The sequence below is a fragment of the Plectropomus leopardus genome, chromosome 12 (assembly GCF_008729295.1).
Source record: "Plectropomus leopardus isolate mb chromosome 12, YSFRI_Pleo_2.0, whole genome shotgun sequence".
NCBI lineage: Eukaryota > Metazoa > Chordata > Actinopteri > Perciformes > Serranidae > Plectropomus > Plectropomus leopardus.
This window is the reverse complement of record NC_056474.1, coordinates 13,489,905-13,504,799: the sequence shown is the minus strand read 5'-3', so window position 1 is coordinate 13,504,799 and position 14,895 is coordinate 13,489,905. Positions and strand designations below refer to the sequence as shown.

Here is a 14,895-nt window from a genome sequence, read left to right as displayed (position 1 = left end):
GGAATATATGTGCAATCTCTCACCTGTTCTGTTTCCAAGTAACTCTTATCAAGACTCAGGTCAGGCGCACTGTGTGAAGTTATTTAATAATGAAGAAACACTTTGACATTGTGGTTTGTCCCTGCAGTTTTGAGTACCTTTAATAAGCTTGCTTTGGCTTCATGTTGCCATTGACATGTGTGTGCATTCGTGTATGAGCGTGTGCTTAAAGGGTGGTGAAAATCAGGTCAACATGAATCCTGGAAGAATAAGCATTCCCTTTGTCAGGCGTGTGAACAATAGTGAGAGGTGATCAATGGGGAAAAATGACAAACGAGCTCCTCCTGTCTTAGCTGGTCAGGACTAGAAGCACATGGATGGACGAACAAAGGAAGACAAAGCAGTTGTGTTTTTACCGTGTTTCACTGCCTATTCTCTGGGCCTTAGGAAGTGCCTGTTCACCGTTACTAACACTGGACTTTACCCAGGTTGTTTGCCTTGTGTAGAGCTTAACTTTGTCTTAATACACTCCGGACATGCAGTATGTTGTTTGCGTAGTGTGTGGTGCAGCAGCGGGCGGTAGGATTGGAGTTACGCTGTTTGAGAGAAATGATAACCTTGATCATTTCCATGCAACAAAACAGCTACTTTTGAATTACTGGCTGGAATTGTTGGTTCCCTGGTTTCTTTGTTGCTACAGTAACATTTTTTATCATTTGTCTTTATCATTTGTCTTGATGAGCTTTGGCAGAAATACAATAGAAGTCACCAGGAAGTACTGAAGGATACACAAGTATGAGCAAACTGTACTTTGGTAATAACACTGAGATATCAGGAAGTATGCTGTAGCTGCGTCATTTTCTAACTGTAGCAAATATCATATCTAGCCATCTTCCCACACCCAGCAACTGCAGTACACATCTTAAGCTGGTCAAGCTTTTTTGTTATTTTTCCAGCAGGGCAGAGCAGCATGATGCCGCCGCTGTTTGTATCTGTGTGAAAACGCAAAGGCGACAAAAGTCTTTGCAACAGCCCTTTAGTGCAATCTCTGTGTAAAAAGGGCTACTGATATAGTGACAGCTGCGGCTACGTCTGTACTCTGCTCATCTGAGGTTACGCCATGGTTAAGTTCGCCAATGTTGTTGTCGTGGTAACAACTGATCAATTGACGGCACTCAGGTTTTGGCCAGAATTCTTATGTTTGCACAGTTATCATATAATCAGACCTGAGACTGCAGTGTTTTGATTGTCTCTTTGTGTGTGTGTGTGTGTGTGTGTGTGTGTGTGTGTGTGAGAGAGTGTGCTGTTTTTGTTATTTATATCTTTATAAAGCTCTTGACTACCGCACTGACCCAAATTCTCTGCGGACTCTGGTTTTAATGAATAAAAACCTGTGTGGGACAAATCAGCTTTGAAAAAATTAAAATAGAAGTGAAGCAAACATGTTAGAAAGCAAACCGTTGTGGGAGTACACAGATAGCTGCAGTGTGATGTTCTGTCGTAACAGGAAATGCATCAACAATGCTTAACACATAACTTATCTGGATACTGAAGTAGTCACATCTAAAAATGGACGCTCTTAATGGAGGCTTCATTAGTGCGTCAGAATGTGTGAAGCATGAACAGAGAGAGGACAGACGGTGCAGGCACAAGTTTGGGCAGCTTTTGAACGTTAGCCACCGAGATCTACAGAAATATGAAACCTGAAAGGAAATACTTGTGGAAAAGAAAAGTCAAAGTATTCTGCTGAAGCTGACGGTTGTCATTGATTTTTAGCGACATACACGACCAGGTGATTCAAGCAGTTCTGGAAAGAACCTACTATTTTTGACATGGAGCTTATTCATGCACCTTGTTTCATCGTATCAGTGAATTGTGTGTGAAACATCTCAAATATTTCACTCGAGGCACATTTTTTCCTGCTTGCGATGGTGTGTCCTTTTCCAATGTAGTCCTACAAGACAACTAAAATTAGATTTTAAGTCACACACTTCCGTATGAGACAAACTGTGTGTAATTATTTATCAGTATATAGCAATGATCAAATTTTTGCACCACTGACAGACAGGATGGGTGTCATTACAAAAAAGGAGAGACAATGTATTAAAATAAAACATGTCTCACTGTGTCCACTGAGGGCAGCAACAGACAGGCTTCAACACAGGAACCAGCTCATTTTTAGGGATGAACAGCTACATGTGTGAGGCTGCTTACTCTGGTCCAAAGAGTGAGCATCTGTCTCATGACAAATACAGAAGTTTGTACATCAAATTATGTCTTCACTTACGCAACTATAAAACATACAAAACCATGCAGACTTTATTCTTGCATGTGACTTTGATGAAGTTTACTGTCCCAACCAGACATTATAGGTCATACCTGATGACACCAGTGCTTTACTGTGATACTTGTATTTAAAATACTCAAGTACTGTTCTTAAAGCAATGCTTCACCAACAAAATGACCACTGTTTTTTCTCGCATGCCTTCACAGAAAACAGGGAACATGTTGATTTATTAACTGATTGGGGCAAACACCAGCAAAACTGTATCAAACATCTGTTTCCAAACTCTGACACAAGTCATGCAGTTATCCAAGTCTTATTTATCCCGTCATATTCTCAGTACTTCCCAAACACATGCATTGAAGCTAAAACATTATTATTGGAAGACCGTCATGACGCCAGTTGGCCAGGTAGCACATTACCAACACAATCCAGTGTTGGAAGAACAAAGCATATTTACCATGTACGAGTGAACAACAACATAAACTGTAAAGGATTTTTTCTCAAGAGCTCAATGGCTAAAGAAAAACAACCTTTTTACCTTTTTACAATAAGTTTGTTCCAATCTCACTTGAGTTTAGCTCTTTGTTTGCTGTCCTCTCTTACGTTTCTTATCGCGTGCACTGAGCTGACCTGCCAGTCAGGGTGATTTCATTCACTGATGGGCTCTGCCGTCTCTGATGCCGATTCAACATGCTGTACCGGTGGGAAAAAAGATGTCAAGGGTCATTGAGATGGACACACAGCAATGACGAGAGCGACAGACGCTCACCATGGGACGATGGTCAACTTGGTGTGTCAGGGCCTTTATAAAATGCATGTGTTTGGGAAGCACTGAGCATACGGCAGGATAAATGAGACTTTAGACGAGACGAGACGAGTTTAGTGAGTTTGTAAATGTATTTAAATAGTGTTTTCATATAGTTTTGCTGTTGTTAAACCCAGACACCTATCAATCAATAAATCACAATGTTTGTCATTTTCCATGGAGGCCTACAGGAAAAACAGTGTTCTTTACAAATGGTCATTTTGTGGGTGAATTTTGAAAGCAGGATTTTACTTGTAATGGAGTTTTTTTTTTTTTACATGGATATTTTGGTGCTTTACTCAAGTGAAGGATCTGAGCAGCGCTCCACCTCTGCCCTTCCCTGATGTTTTTCTGTGGAGCGGTGGAGTCAGAGTTCTGTTTAGGGTTTGATTGTCATTTGAGGTTTGTCAGAAATGGTGAGTCTTTTTGTTAATTTGCAGGTGAGCCTGAGGGTTAACGAGTACATTTTATATGACGCTGCTACGTACGTTACATAACACACACGTGGTCGGTATCATTCACATTTTAATCGAGAAAAGGTGTGTTACAGCTGTGACTAACACTGAAAGTGGGTGTGAGGGAAGGTGCCTCTGGCGTACAGGAATTTATGGCTGACTCATGTGAGGGTGGTGATGTTCATTAAGCGTCTGTTTGGCAGAAGTGTCCATTCACTGCTAAAGTTGACCCAGAATGCTGAACTTTTTGTGGGTCAATCTTTTAAGCAAACAGGCTTAGTATAATGGCTGCCACATGAGAGGCAGCTGTTGGCATGATGCAGCATAAACACGACTTCTTACTGCTGCTGAAAACCCCAAGTTGCTATACATCTTATGCTCATGAATAAATGCTCTAACATTATATTATTACACTTTTTTTAACAGCTTGATTCATGTATGGATATATAATCACAAGAAACTAAGAATCGTTGCCTGGAATGATATATATATAAATATATATATGGAGCAGGTCCTCATGGAGTCCACTGTGTTGCACCTTCATGTTTCTACAGTAGCCCAGACAAACCAAACACTGGATCTAGATTAGGCCATTGCCGTGTTCACATCTGCTACCATAGTGAGAGGCCGCTCCACGGCGATGGCAATAGAAAAACAAACATTTCTTCATGTGAACTTGCGTCATCGGTGTCTTTACCGGTTTAATTTACAGGGTCCGTACTTGGTTGCAATCTGCAACCTCAGCTTTTGGATGCCACTAAATCGTGCACGTTGGACCTTTAACATTTTCTTTCTGAGAAAATACATCTAAGGTTTAATCAAGTGATCATATTTCAGTCAAACCGCTCCAGATCTATTAATCGGTATGTAACCAACTTACAAATATCTATAAAATCTTAGTGTATGTAATTGTGCATTTGCATATTTTGCATGTTTGGTGTTCTTTTATATTTACACCGCCAGTTCCTGCAGTGATCCAGTGTCTCTAAGTATAGCAATAAAGTGTCATATCACATCAGTTTCAAAATCTGACTCAGTTTCACTGGACAAACATGATGACAAAGTGGACAACAAAGAGTTTTTCTTCTGTGTGGACATGCATGCGTTTCACATTGCTTATTAGAAAATGGAAAATTACACAGAAAGTGGACATGGGGGTGTGTGGGTCATCCTTTGTTTTGTGTGAGAGAATGGACAACCCCTGCAGATAAATCAGCAGGAGGCTTTTGGGGGGGAGGGGAGCACTTCTTGTGAATTTGGCGTCACAAGAGCACTGGCATCTGGCCATGCAGCCTGCCAACTATTCAAGTCCTGGAAGTATGGACTGCTTGAACTCTGGTGAAACTGAGCAGAGCTGTGTGTGACCGGACCAGCTCGTGAGCTAAAATGTCAAAAGTTTGGGTAATTAATAATCTACCACTTGTTTTCCTCATGGTAGTAATGTGCAAAACTGGATGGATAATCCTTAATGCAACAAACATTTTAGCATTGACAGATGCTTGTACAAAAGAGAGTTAACTCAAGTGGAAAGAAATTAAATGCAGGATGTAGGTCAGGTACAGCACCTTTTTTGGCCTGGGTGTTATAGTCCTAAACTCTTTGAAACCTGGATCTGCAACATTTGTCTCATGCTGCATTGAGACACCTGTCACGTGCATTTTAACCTCTGAAATGTGATCAAATAACTTTGTTTTCTTTCAAAAACATATGGAAAGGCAATCAGCAACTGGGCAAGAAAGGTCCAGTAAAATGCAAGAAATTTGTAAAATGTTAAAAAAAAAAAAAAAGAGGGAGAGAATTAATAGAAATAAAAAGAGCTAGGGGAATATGTCCACAACACCATTGTTTATTATTATTTTATTATTTATTAATTTACATTTAAAATCCTGAAAAATAAAATATATATTTCTTATTATTATTTTATTTAATTTTTTCAGATAATTTCCTTTTTTTCCCTCTTCTTCCCCTTTTTTCCATTTATGCTATTTATTTAGGTAACTTTCTTGTAGATTTTCCTAATTTTTTTAGGTTCTTTTTTTCATTTCTTGTTCAGACGCTCAGTGTCTTCTTTCCGTGTTTTTGAAAGAAATCAAGACAATTTTCTCAGGTCTCAAAGGGCTGATGTGCTAAATGAGGAAATGAGAAAAAACTGAGCAGATGTCTGATGTTTACTTACATGTACAGCATTGTTAATTGCAAAGGCCCACTCTAAGAATGTAAGATGTGGACTCATTGTTTCCTATAAAACAATGTAACCTGTTACACTGCAAAAAAAACAACACTCATCTGCTCTGCTATCTGAGAGAAACAAAGGCAGATATCTGTGTCTGTGCTGCGGCTGTACAGTCAAAACTGTGTCACTGTGTCATATGCAATGGCGTAACCAATCACAGCGCAGGTAAGCCTGAGTGGCTGTAGGGGAATCTAGCATCAGTCCAATCACACCAGAGTGCTAAGCCAATCAGGATGCCTCTAGCTGTGGCACAACATCTGTGCGTATAAAAACACTAAAGCATGTGTATGTGTGACCGCACTGTGGATGTAAACATGCAGCAGCTTGTTATTCTCAGCCGCTGCAGACAGCACATGTGTTCCAAGAGCTCGTGTGAGCACGTGTGATCAGCTTCCTCTTGTGTATGAATGCATGTGAGCGTGCATGTGGGGGAGTGAGATCTGCAAGAAAACAGGAATTGAATATTGATGACATCACATAAACTGCAGCATGTTTATCACTACTCTTATATAAAATAATTCAAAACCACTTCAGATAATGTCCAAACTCATTCTGTTTTCTCTTTCTGTCTTTAAAAGGATTATGCATGCTTCTTGCCAAGAAATAAGCCCTGAGACAACTTTGTCCTCCTCTGACGTTTCCTCTCCAGTTTTCTTTATGCAGTATTTTTGCTTAAAACAACACGCTACAAATTTCCTTTTTGAGCTGTTTTGTACATTTCATCATCCCCTCATCCGTCTCTGCTTTAATGCAGAGTTCCCTTCCTGTATTGCATGCAGTAGAAGGAAGAGCCAGCACTGGTTTAAACTAGTATGATGTGTTACACAACGACACAGCACAAGTGAGGAGAATCACACTGTACGTGCACTGCCAGCAACCTTTAAAAAATGATGGATGCTCCGTGCACATGCTCATTTTCTTGCAGCCCCATGTGCTAGTGTTACAATAGATTACCAAAGCGTCAATCATTATTTTTAATGACTAGTAAAAATTGCACAAAGTTGGAAGGCATTTGCTCTGCTTGGTAAGATAGTATGATTGCATGCTAACTGACTAGTATCTTAACATTGCGTTTGGCCAGAGGGGGTTATTGTGCAGCTCCATTTATGAGACCCCATTTCATGTTTTTTTTCCCCATCCTTACATAACATGCGTTTTTTTTCTCCTCCCATTCCACACAACGAGAACCACCACGATCCAGCCTGTACATTCCGGTGGTTGTCTTGGCAACAGGGCAGCATCCCCTCTCCATCCTTTGTCCAGTGTCTCCCCGTCGTTTGAGCTTCCCAGGCGGAGGGCGCTTTGGATTCTGCATGCAAATCGAAGCACTTAATTGAGCTTGAGGCGAGGAAGTGGAAGACGGTGACTGAATGCCATTAGGTGCTTTTCACAGATAGCGTGGTGGTTAACTCCCCACATCCTGCAACACATTTACCCCTCTGGTGTTAAATAAGAGCAGGTCCATGCAGTTTTCTGTCTAATATAGAGATGGAAACATGGTTAGAGGGAGTAATTGAGGTTAGTGGCCTTAAGGTAATGTTTAGACTATCCACATGGTCAAAGGGATGAAAAAAAATATTGGCACAGGTAGGGTGAGTGGGTAGGTTAGGGAAAAGAACACTGTGTCCCTGTTTATGTCTGGGGAATTTAACTGGGTATAATGGCCTATAATGTAGTGTGTGGGCCACTTTAATTCCCCTGTACTTGTGTGCAGCAGTCAGTTGAAGGAGGTTTTAGATGTTTTGTTTGTGTTTTTGGTGCATCAAAAGTGTCAGTGCATGCATGTGGTAGGGTGTTTAAATACATTTTCTCCACTGTTTTCTATCTGCACAACAGCTTCTGCAAGAATGTAGACAGAAATAGAAGAATGGGTGACTTTTTTTGCCAGATTAGCCCTTTTGTAGTTACTGATTACTTTGGAATATGTTTATTCCATAAAAGTATGAAAGCAATGCTGTTTCAGGATACTTTCCAAGCTCTTCTCCAGACTTGGCATTCTGTGCCATTTTTTCCCCTGAAAACCTAACTGAAACTCTAGGAAAACTGCAAAAACACCAAAACAAAGTTAGAGTACACGTGTTGGCATCAGGCCAGTCAGCGTCCTCTGAAACACCACTGAACCTGCCCTCGACTTTATGATTGGTTAACTTGTTCTTGGCAAGGCCAATCAGTGAGCGGACTCACGTGCTGTTGTGAGGGCTGCCGAGATGTAGGGGAAAGGTCTCAAAGCAAACTTTTGTTGCCCTTCCCCCGAGGAGCGAGAGGACACCAGAACTATGTTTATGTCCCATGACGTGACGATGTTGTGTTCCTGCAGAGAAGTGTGGTTGAAATGTTTCCCAGTTCAGTTGCTGTAGAAACAAAGAACTCCTTCAATGTGTTTTTAACTGTAAATGTCCGACTCCCAACTCTTTAAAGACAGCTTTGACTAAAAAACTGCTGAATTGGCACATTTATGTTCTCAACAGGCTGCAAAGCTAAGTCGCAGACATCATGAGCAGGCATTATAAATATGCTGAGTTATTTTGGAAACATTTTACAGTTACAACTTTGCCTGTATTTGGATGGTAAACGCTAGAATTGCAGCTAAAAATATATTCTGTTTTGATGCCGTTTATGGTATAAATTGACAGAGAAGTCCCACACAGCTGTAACTAACCCAGAGATAAAGATATCTCTGCTGTGCCAGCTTGCTTGTCTGTTTTTTTTTTTTTTTTTTTAAGATAATAACAGGATCCAGACGAGTTAAGTTTTGTTTGCAGCCACAATGGCCAGGTGCTGTGTAGTTTATGACACAGCACTTCTGGGAATATCGGCTTCAGGCTGCAGGCTGTTGTTGCAGTGAAGGAGTAAAATAACTGTCTCGTGAGTACACCAGTTTCCAGTTACTTCCCACAGGCCTCTAAAAACCAGCCTGAACAAAGCTGCCGTTGAGCTGCTGCCAAGATAATAGCCAGACTGAAACATCAGAACATTTGGCAAAAGAAAGCACAGCCACAGAGCCATGACTAGAGTTACCTTTAGGTGCATTTCATTTCACTCTTTTTTTTATGTTTACTGCTGTCAGTAAGTCACCAGCTGTTTTCACAGCTTTTACAAGTGTGCACATTTAGATTTTAGACCAGAGCAGCTTGAATTGTTCTTGCGGCCAACTAGAAACTGCACAGTTTGGTTGATGAATTAATTATAGTGCACACAAGAGTCTTCAGACCAAGTGGTTGTAGAAATTAGCACCATTTTTATGGGATGTCTGCTCCATCATTATCAATGCATGCATTGAGACAGCTTTGAGCTCCAGACTACTTGAGTGTTGATCTAAATTTCAGTGAATCATCCCGTCTACAAATGGCTAAACCAATGACAAGCTTTCAGTCAGCAGCTGGTTAGCTTAGCTTAGCATAAGGACTGGGACCAAACAGGAACTGCTAGCCTGGCTCTATCTGAAGGTAACAAACGTGTGTCTACAGACAGTGGACGGTATTAATGGGTTATATGGTATATACCCAACTATTTTCTAGGAAATTAAATGCAAAACTAAGAAAACTTGCAAAAGTCATTATTTTAATGCCATTTTTCAGTACTAGACCTTCATCAGGCAAACAGTTTTTTGACTTTTGTCACAAAACCGTTTGCCCAATGAAGGTCTTGTACTGTGATATTGCATTAATATAATAATTTTTGTAAGTTGAACAGTGTGTAGGAGTTTTTTCCACTAAGCTGTCTTCTGCTCGTCCCTCTCTTACACACCTGTCTGGAAACAGACATGCAGAGTTTTTCCTTGTTCCACTGGCAGCATGCCCATCTATCAGCCAGAAGCCAGAGGAACATACAGGTATGAGAGTATACCCACTTCCTCTTTGGCAACCTACCCAGCAGCACACCCACCTCATCAACTAGCACTAAATCACCATCTTCAGACATGTTGATCAGAAAACTTAAGAGATACTTTTTCTTCCCTTCCAGTCTATTTGCTAAACTAAGCTAACTGGCTGCTAGCTGTAGTCTTTTTTTTTTTTTTTTAAATCTGCTCCAATAAGAAGAAATATGTGAGCATATTTCCCCAAACTACCCCTCATAAGTCTTGAAGTCAAGAGTCAGACAGCCATGTTGTGATAAAAATAAAAGTTTTAAATGTATCAATAAAAAACACCAGGTCCAGTAAACATGATGTTTTACCAAATCAGGTGCATTACAATATCTCAGTTAACAAAAGGATAAAACTCCTTGAGGAAATCTACAAATGGCATTATGGACAAATCCACCACATTTGAACAACAAACGGCTGGGTACAGACATCTACAAAGTGTACCATACAAGTTGACCCAGTGTGTCTGGAGACATCAAACATTTGCCATTTAAAAAAATAGACACTTCATAAAATCAAAGAATTAGTAACATTGAAGACTGGATACTCGAAAAGGCAGGTCAACATATATTAACAGTACATGAACTAGTCAAGATTTATTTAGTTACACATGCTGTCCAGCCTTAGCAGCTCTACTCTTCAGTGTCCATGTGTGCTTTTAGTTCATTTTAGTCACCGACAGAAAGGGAAAGAGATGACATGGGCTATAAAACAGTGTTACAAAAGCAGATCCCTTCTAAAGATGAGGGGAAAAACGTACCCTGCCATTACCAGCGCATAACTACCAAGGATCTCATTACCTTGTCATGTTTTTAAGTTGACCAGTCAACTTTAAGCCATTAAAATGCAGGTTAAAATCATCTCAGTGGGAGAGAGAGAGAGAGAAAAATAAACACAGTACTAGTTTAAAGAAAAAAGATAAAGTCAGGAGGGCAGTGGGAGTCAGTCACTGAGTTGTGGATTTAGTAATCCACAGGTTCGTCTCCCTCCTCGCTCAGCAAACAGGTGCGGATCAGGGCCTCGGTCACAGCGTACGGATCGCAGTTGGCCGATGGGCGGCGGTCCTCGAAGTAGCCCTTCTTGTCCTGGCCGACGTTACGAGGAATGCGGATGCTGGCGCCGCGGTTGGCCACGCCTGCGGAGAATTCGTTGATGTTTGAGGTTTCGTGGTGGCCTGTGAGACGGCGGGCGTTGTCGAGCCCCCCTTTTGGATCGTAGGCACGGATGTGATAGCTGTGCCTCTTCGCAAGCTTCTCGATGGAATCTTCAATGGCTCTGAAAGCAGAAATGACAAAATTCCCGTTAGAGTTTTAAAAACTGGCAAAACTGTTGAATCAAACTCCGTGGTGCTTTTGATTTTACTCACTTTAATCCACCGTCTTCCCTCATCTCTTTTGTGCTAAAGTTTGTGTGGCAGCCAGCACCGTTCCAGTTGCCAGGGATTGGCTTGGGGTCAAATGAGGCAACAACGCCAAAATCTTCACAGACACGGTGCAGAATGAAGCGAGCCACCCAGAGATGATCACCCATGTTGATCCCTTCACAGGGTCCGACTTGGAACTCCCACTAAAACACAAATGTTATAATTATAAGTTACTGGCTAATAAAACCAAAAAAATAATTTGAAAGTCTACACATGGATTAGGATTCTATTTTTACCTGAGCAGGCATCACTTCGGCATTCGTGCCACAGATCTCAACTCCAGCATACAGACACGCTCTGTAGTGGGCCTCCACTATATCTCTGCCATAGGCTTTGTCGGCTCCAACGCCACAGTAGTACGGACCTGCAAGCATGTTGATCATTAGACAAAACATCCAGACATGAATTCACGTTTATTGGCACAAAAACTTCAAACAAGATGCTTACCTTGTGGTCCAGGGAAACCGTTAGATGGCCAGCCAAAAGGGTGTCCGTCTGTGCCCAGAATGGTGTACTCCTGCTCCATGCCAAACCAGGGGTGCTGGTCGTCCACCATGTTCATCACTTTGCTGCATGTGATTCGGAGATTGGTTTCTGCAAAAAAAACAGTAAACTCAGATCAGTACAGTCACATACAGCCACCTGGGCCAGTTTTGCAAAGCACCTTTTAGTATCATCTAAACAGAAAGGCAAATTATAGCGTACATGTAGTACTTTGACTTTCAACATGACAGGTGTGCAACATTTTTAGATTTTCCTTTGGGTCTCAAAGCTACTGGATAAAAAGGTCTGGGATGATCCGTGTAAATTGTGCATTAAACTTTTGAATAATTATTCAGTCAGTTCAGTTTAAATTTCTTTGCTAATGTTATTCTATGTTAAAGCCTACTTAGCTGATATGTCCATTACTTCCACATGTACAAGCCTCAACTTCCTAATTCCTGCATAAGCATGTATGCACATATCAAATGAGTGTGTGCATATTCAAATCAGTGAACTTGTGTCAAAGGATGTAAATGTATGCAAAATGTTAAAAAGTGCGTGCAAGCAACTACTTCACATTTTTCAGTTCAACATAGCCCGGTTTAATCTCAAATAGTTGAAAGGGATCCACAGAGATTGGCCCTGATTAACTCAGATTACACGGTTGTTTTACTCAAAATATTAAGATAAAATATAGCAAATAAAAAGACCAATTTTCCTTCAACATGGCACATTCTAGTTAAAAGTTGGCTTTTGCATCCTCACCATTCTCCTCTTTAAAGTAATTTCTAGCCCACTGTGCACTGTCACATCTATCAACTGTATCACGCTGTCAATTTGTTATATAAAATTATAGCAAATATAATTTAAGTACAGCACAATACGTTTACTTCCAACAACTTTATGACTTAAAAAGGACTATTTTTTTTATAAGATTTGGCAGTATCAGGCAGTGTCTTCTTTGAAGATGCTTTTGGCCTGAGGGTAAAAGCAACTTCTGCTACAGTAACAGCATCTTTTTAATGTGTTTTATTGTCTGTTACGTAATATAATACAGGGCAAATAATTTCTAAATAGTTGCCATGTCTGTTAAATTGTTGCAAATGATTCCATTCATTTTAAGTTACATCTATTTTGACCCTATTTGTTACCTGCAGGTTTGCGGTTGTACTTGAGCACTTCACACAGGACCAGCTTGTTGGGGTCTTTGCGGAACGGATCCCGGAACATGGCGGCAGGAACCAGATACATGTCGCTGTTGGAGCCCTCAGACTGGTATGTACTGGAGCCATCAAAGTTCCACTCAGGTAGATCTACAGGACAGTGCAGCTATGTTACACTTTAGGACTTAAGGTGATCATAGTTATTATTGGAGATCCAGGAGGCTGCTTACCTTCCACGCTTTTGGGCTCAAAATCCAGCGTCCTGGTTTTGCAGCGGAGCCCCTCTCCGGTTCCATCAATCCAAATGTACATTGCTTGGACTTTATCCCCCTGAGGGAGCTCCATGTACTGCTGCTTTACAGCTTTACTCAACGTGGCGCTGGCGGATGTGGCCATCTTATTTCCTACTATAACACACCTGAGGATGAGAGGCGCAGAGGAGGAGAGAGCAGGTATGAGACCTCGGTGCGCTCTGGATCACATGTTGCGTAACCGCGTTTGGGGAGGAGGGGTGGTGGAGGGAGGGCGCAAAAAAAACACAAAAACAGCACCATTGTTTCTTCTTCCAGAATGAAAAAGGGATGAAAAACGTGTGGAGGATGTAAAAGAAGGCATATTTGCAGTCTTTTTTTAAAGGCACATTTCCAGCCTTTTCCACCCATCTCCAGTTTGGAGACAAAAGGAAAAGCCACCGCATGTGCATGAGCATTAATCTCCAAACCTGAGCAAACCGGTTTGATTAAAAAAAAAAAAAAGAAAAATGAGGAGAAAGCAATGAGCAACTTAACAATATATGCCCCTCTTATATACATATATGCTGTTATAATAATTAGAAATATATTTTTGATACATATCTAAAAAGTCTTACCCCCCTTTTTTAAAACCAATCTTCCATTTAATTTTCTTCGTCAACTTTTACTGATTATTGCCATTTGTAGGACATTTTTTGCCAAGTTGGCATCTGCCTTTCACCCCCTTATATTTTTACAACAAGCCAATTTTCTCAGGATGAAAAATGGTTTAAATAGCTTGTGGGAGGCGTCTCAACGCAGCATAAGAAAACCGATGTCGAACCAGGTTTTAAATGGTCAATGTTGGATTTAACGCGCCCCCTCACAAAGGATGCCTCATGGAAAAATACACAATAAGGCAACAAACTAACAGCAAAACGCATCATTACTGTACATCCCGTTGACATTTCGCCTGCCGTAGCCATGGTTACAATCTGCCACACAGTGAGGCAATATTACATCATAGACCTCCTCGCTGTAACCCAACACCTGATACTTTACTCTCTGATACTAAGAGTCTCACAACCATTGGATAAATCACAAGCGGGAAAATACTTCCTTGTCTAAAGTCTGTAACAATAAAAAAAAAGTCTGCTATATCACTCCCACTGAAGTTAAAAAACACACGAGAAAAAGAATAAATTACCTGTATAGACGAGGAAATTGAAATAAAAACTAAAGGACTGGCAGGTCCAATGTCTTCTCGTGGGATGTGTCGCTAGTGTCTGTCTCATTCTCCGGTACCGAAACTCCGGGATCCGTGCATATTTATAAGAGCAGGAACTGGGACGTCGCGTCTTTGATTGGTCGGGGAGACTGTAGTGTGTTTACTCCAAGTGTGATTGAAGGCACATGCAGCCCGGTCATTGGACAGGCTGCACACGGAGCCGCACCGCCCTCTAGCAGGAGCTCAGCTGCACGACGCTGAAGTTCGCTTCCGATTCAGCAGTTAAGGCGCGAGTTAAGGGGGACATAATTTGCAACACTTTCCGACTGATTCTTGCTTTTTGCACCTGGTACTCACGTGAAAGTATGTTTTTTAAGTAATTTTCAACGCTGTCTGTAACCCACTTTTAAATTTGTGGAAAAAAGGAAATTTCACTGCATTTTTATATGTAGACCACATTAGACCAGGTCCATATAAAAACTACCATACTTAAATGGGTCAAATCTGGACTAGATTATCGTAGAGAGAGCAAAGATTATTTAAAACACAATTTTAGATTTGTAAAACTTGTATTCAATTTGTGAAAATGCAAAAAAAGGAGATTTCACTGCACGTAGACCACATTGGACCAGGCCCAGATCAAAAAACATCATCCTTAGTCAGGTCCAATCTGGACAAAATTATCCCAGGGAGGTTGAAGATTATTTAAAACAAAATTTCAGATTTGTGGAACAAATAATAAAA

The 14,895-nt window shown here is 40.9% G+C and overlaps 1 protein-coding gene across 1 annotated transcript; it reads right to left on the bottom strand.

Annotated features, from left to right (window-relative positions):
• Positions 1-9,866: 9,866 nt before the first annotated feature.
• On the bottom strand, positions 9,867-14,269 carry glula (glutamate-ammonia ligase (glutamine synthase) a). The gene is made up of 7 exons (XM_042497901.1): positions 14,131-14,269; positions 12,924-13,111; positions 12,682-12,843; positions 11,495-11,641; positions 11,284-11,411; positions 10,991-11,190; positions 9,867-10,899 (listed from the first exon to the last, which is right to left on the bottom strand). Exons 2-7 carry the CDS (start codon positions 13,087-13,089, stop codon positions 10,587-10,589), a joined length of 1,116 nt encoding a protein of 371 aa, XP_042353835.1. The 5' UTR covers positions 13,090-13,111; positions 14,131-14,269; the 3' UTR covers positions 9,867-10,586.
• Positions 14,270-14,895: the final 626 nt, after the last annotated feature.